The 19383-nt window shown below is 46.3% G+C and overlaps 1 protein-coding gene across 1 annotated transcript in view; it reads right to left on the reverse strand.

Annotated features, from left to right (window-relative positions):
* Window positions 1-203: 203 nt before the first annotated feature.
* The window catches only part of LOC149436181 (rab-like protein 3), a gene marked incomplete at its 3' end in the record, with an annotated part of 39721 nt that continues 20541 nt past the window's right edge, over window positions 204-19383 (reverse strand). The window contains exons 5-7 of the mRNA XM_089661920.1: window positions 8080-8230; window positions 5283-5354; window positions 204-242 (exon numbers count right to left, since the gene is read on the reverse strand). Of these exons, the coding sequence (XP_089518046.1) occupies window positions 204-242; window positions 5283-5354; window positions 8080-8230 (262 nt within the window). The remainder of the gene's footprint in view (window positions 243-5282; window positions 5355-8079; window positions 8231-19383) is intronic.

A 19383-nucleotide genomic window follows, 5' to 3' on the forward strand; every position in this document is an offset into this window, starting at 1 on the left:
GGATCATGGGGCCCCTGTGTCCTAGCCCACATCCAAAATAGACTATGAAAGGTACCAAGAGCATCTCATGGGGCCCCCTACAGACCCTGAGTGCCCAAATGGTCAGTCCGCCCCTGGATCCCCATCTCCAGCAGTGCTGCACTGTATCAGCATTATATTATCATCTGCATTTAGAGCGAATATATTGGAGATAAAATACCCACCGAGGTGGAGTCCCTGGAATAATATCGCTTCTCGATTACCTGAAAAACATAACGTCACATAGGATGAGACATTGACCAGAAATCACGTCACATGGGGTGAGACATTGACCAGAAATCACGTCACATGGGATGAGACATTGACCAGAAATCACGTCACATGGGATGAGACATTGACCAGAAATCACGTCACATGGGATGAGACATTGACCAGAAATCACGTCACATGGGATGAGACATTGACCAGAAATCACGTCACATGGGATGAGACATTGACCAGAAATCACGTCACATGGGATGAGACATTGACCAGAAATCACATCACATGGGATGAGACATTGACCAGAAATCACGTCACATGGGATGAGACATTGACCAGAAATCACGTCACATGGGATGAGACATTGACCAGAAATCACGTCACATGGGATGAGACATTGACCAGAAATCACGTCACATGGGATGAGACATTGACCAGAAATCACGTCACATGGGGTGAGACATTGACCAGAAATCACGTCACATGGGATGAGACATTGACCAGAAATCACGTCACATGGGATGAGACATTGACCAGAAATCACGTCACATGGGATGAGACATTGACCAGAAATCACGTCACATGGGGTGAGACATTGACCAGAAATCACGTCACATGGGATGAGACATTGACCAGAAATCACGTCACATGGGATGAGACATTGACCAGAAATCACGTCACATGGGATGAGACATTGACCAGAAATCACGTCACATGGGATGAGACATTGACCAGAAATCACGTCACATAGGATGAGACATTGACCAGAAATCACGTCACATGGGATGAGACATTGACCAGAAATCACGTCACATGGGGTGAGACATTGACCAGAAATCACGTCACATAGGATGAGACATTGACCAGAAATCACGTCACATGGGATGAGACATTGACCAGAAATCACGTCACATGGGATGAGACATTGACCAGAAATCACGTCACATGGGGTGAGACATTGACCAGAAATCACGTCACATAGGATGAGACATTGACCAGAAATCACCTCTGCAGACCAGACAAGTGCAGTGTGTATACCGACATTCCATCTGTAGGTCTATGGGGGAGATTTACTGAAACTGGAGCACTCAGGATCTGGTGCAGCTGTGCATGCTAGCCAATCAGCTTCTAACGTCAGCCTGTTCTAATTCAAATGCTAGCCAATCAGCTTCTAACGTGAGCCTCTTCTAATTGAACGGCCTGAAGTTAGAAGCTGATTGGCTAGCATGCACAGCTTTGGCAATAAAACCTGGAAGCTGATTGGTTGCTATGTAGAGCTGCACCAGATTTTGAACCCTCCAGTTTTAGTAAAAAAAAAAAAAATTTAATTATATAGATAAAAACAGATGCACCGAAATTTTGGCCACCGGAACACATTGGCCAAAAATAGCTCTATCGACATTTTGCCGATAGGAGAAATTTAGCCGATACAGGGGACTGTGTGTACTGCAGAAGTGAGGGGGGATGGTGGAGAAAGGCAGGAGAGGAGCAGTCACTATATGTCAGTGCCAGTTTTTAAATGCAATTGCTGGGGTTTTTTTTTCTTCACTATAGCTCAGAGAATCAGCTGTCACTTTTCCCGAGCTAAAAGAAACAGTTTCTTTTTAGTTTCTTTACTGAGCTAAAAGAAACAAAGTTTCTTTTAGTTTATTTTCCGAGTTAAAAGAAAGTTTCTTTTTAGTTTCTTTCCCGAGCTAAAAGAAACAAAGTTTCTTTTTAGTTTCTTTACTGAGCTAAAAGAAACAAAGTTTCTTTTAGTTTATTTTCCGAGTTAAAAGAAAGTTTCTTTTTAGTTTCTTTCCCGAGCTAAAAGAAACAAAGTTTCTTTTTAGTTTCTTTCCCAAGTTAAAAGAAACAAAGTTTCTTTTTAGTTTCTTTCCCGAGCTAAAAGACACAATTTCTTTTAAGTTTCTTTCCCGAGCTAAAAGAAAGTTTTTTTAGTTTCTTTCCCGAGCTAAAAGAAACAAAGTTTCTTTTTAGTTTCTTTCCCGAGCTACAAGAAACAGTTTCTTTCCCGAGCTAAAAGAAAGTTTTTTTAGTTTCTATCCCGAGCTGAAAGAAACAAAGTTTCTTTTTAGTTTGCATTTAAAAACCGGCACTGACATATAGTGACAGCCAGTGAGAGAGCCTCTCTGTATACACTGCGACCTCACTGTATACACTGCTCCTCTCCTGCTCCCTCCTTGCACACACTGTCCCTCTCCCCCCTACAAAGAGGACCTGTCACTCATTTGCTATCACATAGGGGACAATTGGTCCCTTATGTGATAGCAATAAAATCATAAGTAAAAAAAAAAAAAAAATTATTATACATGAAAGTAGAAAAAAAAATAAGAGCCTCCCCACCCCCACATACGCAGACATTTTGGTTTGGTTTTCGGCAATGCCCCATAGATTCTCTATGGGATTCAGGTCAGGCGAGTTTTCTGGCCAATCAAGCACAGTAATCCCACGGTCATTGAACCAGGTTTTGGTGTTTTTGGCAGGAAAATGAAGTCAGCATCCCCATAAAGCTCGTCTGTGGAAGGAAGCATGAAGTGCTCCAAAATCTCCTGGTAGACGGCTGCGTTGTCCCTGGACTTAATGAAGCACAGTGGGCCAACACCAGCAGATGACATGGCTCCCCAAATCAACACAGACTGTGGAAACTTCACACTGGACTTCAAGCATCTTGCAGTGTGTGCCTCTCCATTCTTCCTCCATACTCGGGGTCCTTGGGCCTCTCCATTCTTCCTCCATACTCGGGTCCTTGGGCCTCTCCATTCTTCCTCCATACTCTGGGTCCTTGGGCCTCTCCATTCTTCCTCCATACTCGGGATCCTTGGGCCTCTCCATTCTTCCTCCATACCGGGGTCCTTGGGCCTCTCCATTCTTCCTCCATACTCGGGGTCCTTGGGCCTCTCCATTCTTCCTCCATACTCGGGGTCCTTGGGCCTCTCCATTCTTCCTCCATACTCGGGGTCCTTGGGCCTCTCCATTCTTCCTCCATACTCGGGGTGGCTCCATCCTTCTTCCTCCATACTCGGGGTCCTTGGGCCTCTCCATTCTTCCTCCATACTCGGGGTCCTTGGGCCTCTCCATTCTTCCTCCATACTCGGGGTCCTTGGGCCTCTCCATTCTTCCTCCATACTCAGGGTCCTTGTGCCTCTCCATTCTTCCTCCGTACTCGGGGTCTTTGGGCCTCTCCATTCTTCCTCCATACTCGGGGTCTTTGGGCCTCTCCATTCTTCCTCCATACTCGGGGTCCTTGGGCCTCTCCATTCTTCCTCCATACTCGGGGTCCTTGGGCCTCTCCATTCTTCCTCCATACTCGGGGTCCTTGGGCCTCTCCATTCTTCCTCCATACTCGGGGTCCTTGGGCCTCTCCATTCTTCCTCCATACTCGGGGTCCTTGGGCCTCTCCATTCTTCCTCCATACTCGGGGTCCTTGGGCCTCTCCATTCTTCCTCCATACTCGGGGTCCTTGGGCCTCTCCATTCTTCCTACATACTCGGGGTCCTTGGGCCTCTCCATTCTTTCTCCATACTCGGGGTCCTTGGGCCTCTCCATTCTTCCTCCATACTCGGAGTCCTTGGGCCTCTCCATTCTTCCTCCATACTCGGGGTCCTTGGGCCTCTCCATTCTTCCTCCATACTCGGGGTCCTTGGTTTCCAAATGAGATGCAAAAGTTGCTCTCATCAGAAAAGAGGACTTTGGACCACTGAGCAACGGACCAGGTCTGTTTTTCTTTAGCCCAGGTAAGACGCTTCTGACGTTGTTTGTTGTTCAGGAGCGGCTTGACAAGAGGAATACGACATTTGAAGCCCATGTCCGGGATCCGTCTGTGTGTGGTGGCTCTTGATGCACTGACTCCAGCCTCAGTCCACTCCTTGTGAAAGTTCAACACTTTTGAATGGCCTTTTCCTGACAATCCTCTCCAGGCTGCGGTCATCCCTGCTGCTTGTGCACCTTTTTCTTCCACACTTTTCCCTTCCACATAACTTTCTATTAATGTGCTTTGATACAGCACTTTGGGAACATCCAACTTCTTCTGCAATTACCTTGTGAGGCTTTCCCTCCTTATGGAGGGTGTCAGTGATGGTGTCAGGTCAGCAGTCTTTCCCCTGATTGTGATTCCTACTGAACCAGACTGAGAGACCATTTAAAGGCTCAGGACCCCTTTGCAGGTGTTATGGCTGAATGAGCTGATTAGAGTGGGACACTTTGAGCCGAGATTATTCCACCTTTTCACAATATTCTCATTTTCTGAGATTGTGGATTTGGGGTTTTCATGAGCTGTAAGCCATAATCATCACAATGATGACAAATCACGGCTTGAACTATCTTGCTTTGCATGGAATGAGTCTCATATATTAGTTTCACCTTTTAAGTTGCTGCAGTGAAATAAATGAACTTTTGCACGATATACTAATTTTTTGAGTTTCACGTGTATATATTAAAAAAAAAAAAAAATTATATATTTATAAATGTATAAATATATATGTATTTATTTATTTATATATATATTTGCCCTCAAAGGGCCAGTTGAATCTGTAAGACTAAATGTCCACAGCACCCCCCCCAATTACATCAGATGTCAAGAATCCTACACCCTCCATAACATCACTGTGCACCCCCTTTGGGAGCAGAGCTGGAAAGCAGAAAGTGCCGGGTCTAGAGGAGGACCAGAGAAGGAGTGGCGTCAGTTACCAGAGTCTGCTGAATGCTGAGACCCGGGGAGGCAGAGATGAGCTGCAGCTGCACAGAGAGGTACAGGATTTTGCAGAGGCGTTCTATTCTCTGCTCTGCTGCGACAAGCTGGGGGCGGAGACAAGGGGGTACCTGACAGAGAGGTGCAAGGGCCACATGAAATGGCCTGCAGGGCCGGATTCGGCCTGGGGGCCTTGTGTTTGACACCTGTGGTTTGGGGTGTGGCCTAGGGCCAAGAAAATGTATGATGTCACACATGACGCAATCAGGGGGAAAGAACTAAACCCAGTAAAGAGGCAATGGATCCTCTCTATTCCTCTCCTATTCCTCTCTATTCTAGTCAAAGACATTACCTTGTCAAAGAACCTGCTAAGTTTGACGGCGTTGGAGGATCCGGCAGCAAGGCCACGCGTGTTGTTGCAGTCCTGAAAAAAAAAAAAGATTGTGTTTACATAGGCACCTTCAAACCTAGAAATGGCTACACAAACCACAACCTGCCTGTGCAAGTGTGTCACGATCACCGATTCCCGATTGTAGAAGATCATCCCACATACCACTTCCTTACCGGGACAGTTGTGACACTTCTCTTAGGGCTCGTTCACACTTGGCTCTTTTACCACCGCTTGCCAAACGCCCCTATAGCGTTTGGCAAGCGTTGGTCCGGCGTTTGCGGAGCGTTTTTTAACGCTCGGCAAATGCTCCGCAAACGCATGCGTGGTTTAGCGGTGGTTGCTAGGCGTTTGCCGAGCGTTAAAAACGCCCCACAAACGCCTATAATGCATTTGAATGGTGTTACCGCTCCGCAAACGCCCCGCAACCGTACACGCCGGCCGGGCGTTTGCAGAGCGGCACCATAGATGAGAATAGGAGGCTTCAACGCCTCCTGACTCGACCAGAGGAGTCTGTTTTGCCGCGACGCAACGCAAACGCTCCCGTGCAGAATTGGCAGAGGCGTTTGGGAAGCGGTAAAAACGCTTCCCAAACGCCTCTCTGCCGCCTGCACACAACGCTAGTGTGAACGTAGCCTTATATATGTAAAAATCAAACTTTAATTACTTAGAACCCCCAAATATAATAGATTTTTTTTTTTTTCATAGCAGAGGCCCTGGAGAATAAAATAGCAGTCGCTGCAATTTTTTATGTCACGCGGTATTTGCGCAGCGATTTTTAAAACGCAATTTTTTTTGGAAATGACACTTTAATGCATTAAAAAAACCCAAAACATATAACTCCGGGTTTTTTTTGTATAATATAAAAGAGGATGAGTAAATATACATCTATCATGTCATGCTTCAAAATAGAAAATGCTTGTGGAATGGCGCCAAACTACGGTTCTTAAAAATAAGTGACGCTTTAACCACTTCCTGTCCGGCCCATGTATGTAAACGGCTGGACGGTGGCAGTGCAGGGACAGGTGGCCGTTTATAAACGGCCTGACTGTACCCTGCTTGTGCGCGATCCCTGGGAGCGCATAGCACCGCGATCCGGTGCCCGCTGTGTCCTTTGGACCCAGTGGAATACCGATCGTCGGACGGGACCTCTGTGCGAGGTCCCGATCATGTGATCACTGATTGGCCAATCAGTGATCACATGCAGAGTAGTAAGCAAGATGTCACTTCTGACATCATTGCTTACTACGTGTGAAATCTGTGAATGATCACAGAGATCACATGGTACATTGCTATTCACAAAAGCCTTGTACCATTTGACAAGCTGTGACCAATCACAGCTCACACAGTATTTCTTAATGGCTGCAGGAATGCAGCCAGAGAGAAGGAGAAATTATTGCTTTTACAGCCTTTATGGGTGTAAGAGCAATCAGTGTAAAAAAAAAAACTCTTCATCACCCCCCCACTAGTACAGTGTCACCATGGCTACTCTGTATTGCTAGGGTGACAGTATGTAAAAAAAAATAAACCCATAAATAATATAAAAAAATAAAAAAAAGTAAAAAAAAATGTTTAAAAATTATAAATTTTTAGTTATAAACTAATTTGGGTTATTTTTTTTTTTACTAAAAATATAACGGAATAAATCTTGGCCAACATTTATGATGAAATATTATTTATTTGCAAAATTGTATAAGAAAATTTTTTGGATGTTTTTATTTACATAGCAAAAAAAATAAAAATCCCAGTGATCAATAAATACCACCAAAATAAAGCTTTATCTGTCTCAAAAAAATGCTAAAAAATTCATATGGGTACAGTGTTGCATGACCGCGCAATTGTCATTCAAAGTGTGATAGCGCTGAAAGCTGAAAATTGGCCTGGACAAGAAGGGGGGGAAAGTGTCCGGACTGGAAGTGGTTAACCACTTCCCGTCCGCCCGCTGTATATAAACGTCCTCCTCGCTCCCTGCTTGTGCGCGCTCCCCGGGAGCACGCAGCACCGCGATCCGGCGCCTGCTGTGTCCTCCGGACACAGTGGAACGCCGATCGCTGTACGGGACCTCTGTGTGAGGTCCTGATCATGTGATCGCTGATTGGCCAATCAGTGATCATATGCAGAGTAGTAAGCAAGATGTCACTTCTGACATCATTGCTTACTACATGTGAAATCTGTGAATGATTACAGAGATCACATGGTACAGGGCTATTCACAACAGCCTTGTACCATGTGACAAGCTGTGACCAATCACAGCTCACACAGTATTTCTCAATGGCTACAGGAATGCAGCCAGAGAGAAGGAGAAATGATTGCTTTTACAGCCTTTATGGGTGTAAAAGCAATCAGTGTAAAAAAAAAAAAAAAAAAATCTTCATCACCCCCCACAGTACACCATGGTGACACTATACTGCTAGGGTGTCAGTATGTAAAAAAATAAAAAATAAATATAAAAAAATAAAAAAAAAAGTAAAAAAAAAAAATGTTCAAAATTATAATTTTTGGTTATAAACTAATTTGGGTTATTTTTTTAAAAAGATAACGGAATAAATAAATAAAATTGCTGGTGATAGTATGTTAAAAAAACAAAACAAATGATATTAAAAAATAAAATACATTTTTAAAATTTTTTTAAAAAATTGCTTGTGACACTTGAGCTCCACTGGCTGACACTCACAGACGTTGGGCAGACTGCGGCCTTTTGACTTCTTGGCTCTCCTCACAGCTTGCTATATTAGCCCCACACAGAGAGGGGATCACTCACCAGATTCATCTCTTCGGCATTGAAATCCTCCGCCAGAAACGCGGTGCGGATCAGGACCTCTGTGCGTTTGGCCTCTGGGATCTGGTCCAGTTTAGTGCCGATGACCAACAGGGGGATCTGGTTATCGGCAAAGTTTTCCCGGTCGTAGTCCCTGAAGGTGAGAAGAAAATGCCAACGTTTAACTCCCGATTCCTGCCGAGACTTTTTGTTTTAGATGGAGTGGAGGAACGGTTGAGGAATCTGTCAAACTTATGAAAAGCTATTTGGAACACTGAATACTATTCATGACATTCGTTGTAGACTCATTAGTGACAACCTTTTGTGTTCCTGAGGCTGAAGTGCCTGGAAACTCCATCATCATTGGTTGCTAGAAAGCTGTCTGCTGCTTAGCATCATTGGTTGCTTGGATGCTCTTGGCTGTCCATACTGGACTCTCCATCCTCAGTGCATGTTCAGTGCCTCTTGGGAGCTACAGTGTCAGAAGTTGCTAGGATTCTGTTGGCTACACAAAGCCATAGGTTGCTAGGATGCTGTCAGCTACACAGCATCATTGGTTGCTAGGACACTGACAGCTGCACAGCATCATTGGTAGGGTGGAAGCTCTTGGCTGTCCATACTGGACATTCCATCCTCAGTGCATGTTTACCCCTGGGGCTGCAGTGTCAGTGGTTGCTAGGGTGGTGTCGGTTACACAGCACCATTGATCGCTAGGATGCTGTGGGCTGCACAGAGTCATTTGTGCAGAATCAATCATCTTTTATGACTTTGGCCTGTGTCTGGTCTTGACCAACCTCCCCCCAAATTCATGTGATCCTTATCACTTCCTAATTGGGGTGGAGAGGAGTTGCTCATTTGATCATCTCCCTAAAAATTTAGACCAGTTTATGGGGGAGGTCACAGATGGGGGCATTGTCCTGTGTGGGGGCATTTTCTGCTGGAGTGCAAAACAGCAGGATAACTCAAGCAGCAGGAAGATACAACAAAGAACTGTACTGCATGCTGGATGGACTGCAAGGAAACACCCCGGGGAACATCTCCTACAAGTCTGATTCCCACACTGTGTACCTTTGAATATGACGCCCCTACTCCTCCTTCATATTACTGTCCTCTGTTCTCAAAATCTAATCTCTTCACCCCTCTGCTCCTCCTCACAGCTTATACATCTCATCCGCACTGCTACCATCTCCCTACTACGGCTCTCATCACCTCCTGCTGATACTTCACTCTCCTGCTGACCCAAACACCAGGACTGGAAGGCATGTGCACTCATATACAGTTGTGTTCACAATAATAGCATTGTGTTGAAAAAGGTGACTAAAGCTGAAAATCCTTCTAATCCTTTTATTTCCATCCACACAAATGCATTGGGAACACGACACATTCTATTCCAAATCACAACAGGAAGAAAAATACATCAAATTTGTGTTGTTCCTCTAAAAAAATGGAAGAAAAGTGAATATTAGACGGTTCAAAAAAATGGCCGTGTTTGTATTCTTCTTTACAAACTCCAACATTCACTATATAAACTGAGAAATGTTTGAAGATTTTGCTTTCCTTTGAATGACTTCATGAATATTTGGTTGTAGTCGCACTGTTTCTGAGAACTGCTGTACATCTGTGTTGCATGGAGTCCCCCAACTTCTGGCCCCTGTGATCAGGTATTCCAGCCCAGGATGATTGGACCACATTCCACAGTTCTTCTCTATTTCTTGGTTTGGCCTCAGAAACGGCATTTTTGATGTCACCCCACAAGTTTTCTATTGGATGAAGATCCGGGGATTGGGCTGGCCACTCCATAACGTCCATCTTGTTGGTCGGGAACCAAGATGTTGCACCTTTACTGGTGTGTTTGGGGTCGTTGTCTTGTTGGAACACCCATTTCAAGGGCATTTCCTCTTCAGCATAAGGCAGCATGACCTCTTCAAGTATTCTGATGGATTCAAACTGATCCATGATCCCTGGTATGCGATAAATAGGCCCAACACCGTAGTATGAGGAACATCCCCATATCATGATGCTTGCACCACCATGCTTCACGGTCTTCACAGTGTACTGTGGCTTGAATTCAGTGTTTGGGGGTCGTCTGACAAACTGTCTCCGCCCACTAGACCCAAAAAGAACAATCTTACTTTCATCAGTCCACAAAATGTTGCGCCATTTCTCTTTAGGCCGGTCAATGTGCTGTTTGGCAGATTGTAACCTCTTCAGCACACGTCTTTTTCCCAACAGTGGGACTTTGCGGGGACTTCTTGCAGATAGCTTGGCTTCACATCGGCGTCTTCTAATTGTAACAGTCCTCACAGGGAACGTCACACCTTCTTTCATCTTCCTGGAGCTGATTGTTGGCTGAGTCCTCACAGGGAACGTCACACCTTCTTTCATCTTCCTGGAGCTGATTGTTGGCTGAGTCCTCACAGGGAACGTCACACCTTCTTTCATCTTCCTGGAGCTGATTGTTGGCTGAGTCCGCCCCATTTTGGCTATTCTTCTATCCATTCCAATGGTAGTTTTTCGCTTTCTTCCGCGTCTTTCAGGTTTTGGTCACCATTTTAAAGCATTTGCCATCATTTTAGCTGAGCAGCCGATCATTTTCTGCACTTCTTTATATGTTTTCCCCTCTCCAATCAACTTTTTAATCGCGGTACGCTGTTCTTCTGAACAATGTCTGGAACGACCCATTTTCCTCAGAATTTCAGAGAGAAATGCACTGTAACCAGCATGTCCAACATTTGCTGCCTTCCTTCCTTAAATAAGGGCAATAATTGCCACCTGTTTATTAAAGAATGAATGACCTCACTAATAGAACTCCACACGGCTATTATTGTGAACACGCCCCTTTCAATGAGTGATTCAATGACACAGAATCAGCAGCATGCATGTCATGACTGTCGGGTCTGTTGGATTTCTATGACTCTACTACACCGGCTAGGAAATTATCTGCCATGTAGAAATATCATTTCCACCAAAAACAGAGATTGATCCGGTTAGTGATGTCTGACTGCTACTATTTTGAACACAACTGTACATCCCACTCCCATCTTACTTTCCCCACCCTCCTTCTAACCTCTGTGGATATCTCCCCAAAACCTGGTCCTCCAGTATCTCACCCCCACACCAGGCACCCTCCTTCCTCCAGGAATATTTATTTATTTATTCCAGGTACTAATATAGTGCCATCAATTTGCGCAGCGCTTTACATATACATTGTACATTCACATCAGTCCCTAACCCTCAAGGGGTACAATCTAAGGTCCCTAACTTACATTCATACATACACATGATAGGGCCAATTTAGACAGGATCCAATTCACCTACCAGTTTGTCTTTGGAGTGTGGGAGGAAACCAGAGTACCCGGAGGAAACCCACGCAGGCACAGGGAGAACATGAAAACTCCAGGCAGGAGGTGCCGTGGCTGGGATTCGAACCAACTACCCCAGTACTGCCAGGCGGAAGTGCTAACCATTTAGCCACTGTGCTGCCCATATTTAGCCACTGTACTGCCCATAGCCGCAATCCACTCAATTTAATCCCAATCCCCGTGCTCCTAAAAACCACCCTCCCTTTTTCATGTGCACTCTGGAATGCCCGCTCTGTCTGGAATAAGCTCACCTCCGTCCATGACCTTTTTGTCTCCCGCTCCCTTAACCTACCAGCTATTACAGAAACCAGGCTTTAAGCATCAGATTCTGCTTCTAGTACTTGGCAAATCCCTTGTTGGCAATCACAGAGGTCAGACGTTTCCTGGAGTTGGCCCCCAGGTTTGCACACATCTCAGGAGGGATTTTGGCCCACTCCTCTTGGCAGATCCTCTCCAAGTCATTAAGGTTTGTTGGCTGACGTTTGGCAATTCGAACTTTCAGATCCCTCCACAGATTGTCAATCGGATTAAGGTCTGGTGATTGGCTAGGCCACTCCAGGACCTTAATGTGCTTCTTCTTGAGCCACTCCTTTGCCTTGGCCGTGTGTTTTGGGTCATTGTCATGCTGGAACACCCATCCATGACCCATTTTCAATGCCCTGGCTGAGGGAAGAAGGTTCTCACCCAACATTTGATGGTACATTGCCCCGTCCATTGTCCCTTTGATGCGGTGCAGTTGTCCTGTCCCCGAAAGCAGAATGTTTCACCACCATGTTTCACAGTTGGGATGTTGTTCTTGGGGTCATAGGCAGCATTCCTCCTCCTCCAAACACGGCGAGTTGAGTTGATGCCAAAGAGCTGGATTTTGGTCTCATCTGACCACAACACTTCCCACCAGTCCTCCTCTGCATCATTCAGATGTTCAGTGGCAGACTTCAGACGGGCCTGGACATGGGCTTTCTTGAGCAGAGGGACCTTGCGGCACTGCAGGATTTCAGTCCTTGTCGGCGTAGTGTGTTACCAATTGTTTTCTTGGTGACTTTGGTCCCAGCTGCCTGGAGATCATTGACAAGATCCTCACGTGTAGTTCTGGGATGATTCCTCACTGTTCTCATGATCATGGACACTCCACGAGGTGAGATCTTGCATGGTGCACCAGACCTAGGGAGACTGACACTTGTTTTGTGTTTCTTCCATTTGTGAATGATTGCACCAACTGTTGTCACCTTCTCACCAAGCTGCTTGGCCATAGTTTGGTAGCCCAGTCCAGCCTTGTGTAGGTCTACCATCTTGTCCCTGACATCCTTGGACAGCTCTTTGGTCTTTGCCATGGTGGAGAGTTTGGAATCTGATGGTTTGATTGCTCCTGTGGACAGGTGTCTTTTATACAGGTAACACAATGAGATTAGCAGCACTCCCTTTAAGAGACTGCTTCTAATCTCAGCTTGTTACCTGTATGAAAGACACCTGGTAGCCAGAAATCCTGCTGAATGATAGGGGAGCAAACCCTTCTTTCCCTCATGAACATGCAGATCAGTCATCATTTGTTAGACGCATTTCTGCTGAATTTGTTGTTGCTATTCTGTCTCTCAGTGTTACAAAACACCGAACATTTGATTTTTAGACCGATCATTTCTTTGTGAGTAGCGAACACTCAACATCAGCAGGGGAGCAAATACGCATTTCCTTCACTGTATACCTCTGCTCCAAATTACATCACCAATCTTGTCTCCAAATATCACCCAAACCGTCCTCTCCACTCCTCGCACCACCTTCTGCTCTCTAGCTCCCTCGTCTCCTCCTCCCATGCTCATCTCCAGGACTTCTCCAGAGCCTCCCCCATCCTCTGGAACTCTCTACCCCAATCTATCCGACTATCGCCTACTCTGCCCACTTTTAGGCGATCTCTGAAAACTTCTCTCTTCAGGAAAGCCCATCCCACCTTCAGCTAATAACATAATCTTCTATTCCTCCTATCAGTCCATCCCCCACAGTTATTACCTTTTGTACTACCAGCCCCTCCCTCTTAGATTGTAAGCTCCCAGGATCAGGGCCCTCCTAACTCTCTTGTATTGAACTGTATTGTTGCTGTAATGTCTCCCTTTATATTATAAAGTGCTGAGCAAACTGTTGGTGCTATAAATCCTGTATAATAATAATTATTTGTTGCTGGGATGCTGTCAGCTGCCCAGCCTCATTGGTTGTTTGGACTCTCTCAGCTGTCCAAACTAGACCGTCAATTCTCATCACATGTTCATCCCGGGGGCCAAACAGCATCAGTGGTTGCTAGGACATGGTCAGCTAAACACAGTGCTGTTGGTCACTAGGAAGTAGTCAGTTGCAGAATGTCATTGGTTGCTAGAACAGTGACGGCTACAAGGCTGAGGTTACTAGGATGCTGTTGGTGTTGTAGCGTCACGGATTGCTAGGATGCTGTTTGCTCCACAGTGTCCTTGGCTGCTAGGATGCTGTCAGCTGCATAGTATCATTGGTTGCTAGGATGCTGTGTAGGAAACTGTGTGCTAGTAACCAGTGACACCTTGAAAAAATGGTGCAAATAAGGACTACCTGAGTGTCCTAGGGGTTGGAACTGTCATAAGATTTGCATGAATTAGTGGCAGGACTTTTGAATACCCCGATACCGCCAGAAAAGTGTTAATACTTTATTGAACAGCAGCCTATGATACAAACTGTCTCCTGTCACCAAGGATGTTCAATTCATATCGCCCAATGCCGGGACATGTAGTTCCAGGCGTTGGGCAAGTAGTTTTTTTTTTTACCTCCAACCCTGCTGCGGGCAAGCAGCAGGGCTCATCCATCATGTGGAAGCTTTCCGCCTGAATGCTGAGTCCACTATGTTGCCAGCCACAGCCCCCCCCCCCCCCTCGCTATGTATCCTGGGCTCCGCTTGCCCATCTGCGGGCCCGGGATCACTCAGTGGCTGCCAGCAGGTATAGGGGAGGGAGGAGAGCAGACACATCCGCTACACTCCCCTTCTTGTCCTGACCCGGAATGTGCCCCGGATGTGACATCACTTCCGGGTACCCGTTGACAGATTCCCTCCCATCGAGGTCGGGAAAGAATGTAATGCGGTGCGATGTGCACTGCATTACGTTCAATAGAGCACAGGGGAGACATTCAGACCCTGGATGTTTAAAAAAAAGAGAACCTGTCACCAAAAATCATCTTTTTGTCCCCATGTGATGAAATAAAAAAAAGTATACATTTTTTTAAAAAAAATTAAAGTTACACCCAAACATATAACCCCTCCAAAATTTTTCAAGGCCCCCACCCCCACCCCCCCATATATGCATGTACAAACATAAAAGCACGCGCTGGGGCACTTACGCATGAAAACGACGATTGCGATACACATCTTACATATCACCACGCACACGCCAGAATGAGAGCGATAATTCTAGCATCAGACCTCCTCCGTTACGCTAAATCGATGACCTATAAGGGGCAATTTAGGGGCGTCGCCTATAGAAAATATAGGGGACTAAAGTTTGATGCCATTTCACGAGAGCACGCAAATTTAAGGTTTGACATGTTGGATATCTATTTACTCGATGCAAAAAAATTGGAAAATGTATTGCTTTTTGTGCCCTAAAATTACCTTAAGTGTATTTTTTTGTGAAATTTTGCATTTCCAGACCTTTGTGATAATATTGTGTAACGTAAAAAAAATGGAACTACCGCTATTTTGTTCTTTAGGGTCTCTGATTTCAGATGAGTAAATTATTTTTTTTTAAACGTGTGCAAAAAACGCAAAAACATCTCTGACAGCGAAAGGGATAAAGTATAAGCCCGGCGCTCCCCTTCCTTGATGAGCAGCCAATCTGTGCTCATTACATTGCAAGGTCTCTCTCCTCCCTGTTAGTCCTGGGGGGCGAGGCTGGAGACAGGCATGGAGGGGAGAAGGAGATAAACAGCGCAATGTTAAAAATATTAAACGTTTAATTCGCCATAAAGCCCCTTTTGTTTTTAAAAGCCCCAGACATTACTTAACCACTTGCCATCCGGCTGCTGTATATAAAACGGAGGGACGGAGGCAGTCCAGGGGCGGGTTACCGTTCATAAACGGCACCCGCCATTATGGACTGTGCACGCTCCCTGGGAGCGCGCAGCACCACGCTCCGGTGCTCGCTGTGTCCTCCGGACACAGTGAAACACCGATCGTCGGAGGGGACCTCCGTGCGAGGTCCCGATCATGTGATCACTGACTGGCCAATCAGTGATCACATGCAGAGTAGTAAGCAAGATGTCACTTCTGACATCATTGCTTACTATGTGTGAAATCTGTGAATGATCACAGAGATCACATGGTACAGGGCTATTCACAACAGCCTTGTACCATGTAACAAGCTGTGACCAATCACAGCACACACAGTAGATCTCAATGGCTGCAAGAATGCAGCCAGAGAGAAGGAGAAATGATTGTTTTTACAGCCTGTATGGGTGTAAAAGCAATCAGTGTAAAAAAAAAAAAAAAAAAAGTCTTCATCACCCCCCACAAGTAGTACAGTGTCACCATGGTGACCCTGCACTGCTAGGGTGAAGGTATGTAGAAAAAAAAAAAAACAAGTATAAAAAAAAATAAAAATGTATAAAAAATTTTTTAAATTATAACTTTTGGTTATAAACTAATTTGGTAGGGGGTGAAAGTGTCCGGACTGGAAGGGGGGGGGAAACCGTCCGGACTTAGAGTGGGGGGGGGGAGCGTCGGGACTGGAAGGGGGTGAATGCGTCCGGACTGGAAGGGGGTGAAAGCGTCCGGACTGGAAGGGGGTGAAAGCGTCCGGACTGGAAGGAGGGTGAAAGCGTCCGGACTGGAAGGGGGGGGAAAGCGTCCGCACTGGAAGGGGGGGGAAAGCGTCCGCACTGGAAGGGGGGGGAAAGCGTCCGCACTGGAAGGGGGGGGAAAGCGTCCGCACTGGAAGGGGGGGGAAAGCGTCCGCACTGGAAGGGGGGGGAAAGCGTCCGCACTGGAAGGGGGGGGAAAGCGTCCGCACTGGAAGGGGGGGGAAAGCGTCCGCACTGGAAGGGGGGGAAAGCGTCCGGACTGGAAGGGGGGGAAAGCGTCCGGACTGGAAGTGGTTAAAGCGGATTTAAATACGGTTTTGGTTAAAAAAAAAAACAATTTTTATCAGAAAAAGTAGATGGTCATGAGGGACAAGTAGACTGGGGCACCGACTTAGTCCCTGGACAAGCAGGTTTTTAAAAAAAATGTCCACCCCCGTCTGACACACGGTCCATAGGAGCTTTTCCTGTTTTATAACCCACGCTACGTCTTCTGGATAGAAGGACATACAGTCAGTCATTACCCAGCAAACCTAAAGCCCAACATGAATGATTGATGCTTCTATTAAGTCTTTCCGCAACATATGGACTTCTCATTTCCCAAACATACAGTAATTATATAGAGGAAGTGATCATGGCCCTGCTGGCACTCCGGATGACAGACACGGGTATATTTCTGATGAGTGTTCTGTGTGCGGACTTCTGCTACCATCTATATGACGTTTCGCTTTTTTCAGCAATGTCCCAATATGGTCTGTACCCGGCTCCAGTGCGTCCGTTTCTTACATGTCACGATTATGTGATGAGCTCTAAGCTGGGGTGAGACAACCTTCCAGGAAAAAGATTACAATTTATAGAAAATTTACACTAATTGTGAAAGTATTGGGCCGCCCGCACATGAACTTTAATGGCCCCCCAGTCTTAGTCCGCAGGGTTCAATATTGAGTTGGCCCCGCCCTTTCCACGCACATGACCTTTAATGGCCCCCCAGTCTTAGTCCGTAGGGTTCAATATTGAGTTGGCCCCGCCCTTTGCAGCTATAACAGCTTCACCTCTTCTGGGAAGGCCGTCCACAAGGTTTAGGAGGGTGTCTATGGGAAGGTTGGACCATTCTTCCAGAAGCACATTTGTCAGGTCAGGCACTGATGTCGGGGGAGGGGGCCTGGCTCGCAGTCTCCGCTCTAATTCATCCCAAAGGTGTTCTATGGGGTTGAGGTCAGGACTCTGTGCAGGACAGTCAAGTTCCTCCACCCCAAACTGGCTCCTCCATGTCTTTATGGACCTTGCTTTGTGCACTGGTGGGCAGTCATGTTGGAGTAGGAAGGGGCCATCCCTGAACTCCTCCCACAAAGTTGGGAGCATGAAATTATCCAAAATGTCGCCTTAAGCGTTCCCTTCACTGGAACTAGGGGGCCAAGCCCACCCCCTGAAAAACAACCCCACACCATAATCCCCCGTCCACCAAACTTTACACTTGGCACAATGCAGTCAGGCAAGTACTGTTCTCCTGGCCACCGCCAAACCCAGACACATCCATCAGGTTGCCAGACAGAGAAGTGTGATTGGTCCCTCCAGAGAACACATCTCCACTGCTCTAGAGTCCAGTGGCGGCGTGCTTTACACCACGGCATCCGATGCTTTGCATTGCACTTGGTGATGGAAGGCTTGGATGCAGCTGCTCGGCCATGGAAACCCATTCCATGAAGCTCTCTACATACTGTTGTTGGGCTCATCTGAAGGCCACACCAAGTTTGGAGGTCTTTAGCTATTGACTCTGCAGACAGTTGGCAACTTCTGCGCACTGTGTGCTTCAGCATGCGCTGACCCCGCTCTGTCATGTGACGTGGCCTACCACTTGGTGGCTGAGTGGCTGTTGTTCCCAGTTGCTTCCACTTTGTTATAATCCCACTAACAGTTGAGCGTGGAATATTTAGTAGCCAGGAAATGTCACGGATGGACTTATTGCCCAGGTGGCCACCTATCACGGGACCACGCTTGGAGTCACTGAGCTCCTGAGAGCGACCCATTCTTTCACCAATGTTTGTAGAAGCATCTGCATGCCTAGGGGCTTGATTGTATACACCTGTGTCCATGGAGGGGATTGGAGCACCTGAATCACATGATTTGGAAGGCAGGCCCAATACTTTTGGCAACATAGTGTATGTCGGACCTCTCTGAAGAGTATATAGGCTACACACGTCCTTAAACACAGGGATGCGTGCCCATAACCAACCACACGCTTGCTCACACGCACCATAAAGCTGCAATGGTCACATGTGCAGTGTCGTGAATCCATGTTTTATGGCCTTATGGGGTGCGTGTGAGCAAGCGTGTGGTTGGTTATGGGTGTGCATCCCTGTGCCTAGGCACATGTGCATTGGTCAACACTTGCCTACAGGGCACTTATATCCCCTTCCTGCCCAGGACAGTTTCCAGCTTTCAGCGCTGTCGCATCTTGAATGACAATTGCGCGGTCATGCAACACTGAACCCATATGAAATTTTTATCATTTTTTTAAGACCGATAGAACTTTCTTTTGGTGGTATTTAATCACCTCGGGGGAATTTTATTTCTTGCTAAACAAACCAAAAACAACTGAAATTTTTTTAGTCTTCGTTATAAAATCTTGTAAATAAGTGATTTTTCTCCTTCACTGATGTGTGCTAATGAGGCTGCAGAGATGGGCACTGATAGGCTGCACTGATTAGGAGGCACTAGTAGGTGCCACTGATGGGCACTGACAGGCATCACTGATGGGCACTGAAAGGCAGCACTCATATATGGCACTGATAGGCGGCACTGATGCACACTGCTAGGCGGCACTGATAGGTGACACTGACTGGCATTGATAGGTGGCACTGATAGGTGACATTGAAAGGCAGCTCAGATGGGCACTGATATGTGGCATTGATGTGCACTGATAGACACTGATATGTGGCATTGATGTGCACTGGTAGGCACTGATATGTGGCATTGATGTGCACTGGTAGGCACTGATATGTGGCATTGATGTGCACTGGTAGGCACTGATATGTGGCATTGATGTGCACTGGTAGGCACTGATATGTGGCATTGATGTGCACTGGTAGGCACTGATATTTGGCATTGATGTGCACTGGTAGGCACTGATATGTGGCATTGA

The sequence above is a fragment of the Staurois parvus genome, unplaced genomic scaffold (assembly GCF_062004578.1).
Source record: "Staurois parvus isolate SC_StPar_1 unplaced genomic scaffold, SC_StPar_1.0 ptg001406l, whole genome shotgun sequence".
In the NCBI taxonomy this organism is placed as follows: Eukaryota; Metazoa; Chordata; class Amphibia; order Anura; family Ranidae; genus Staurois; species Staurois parvus.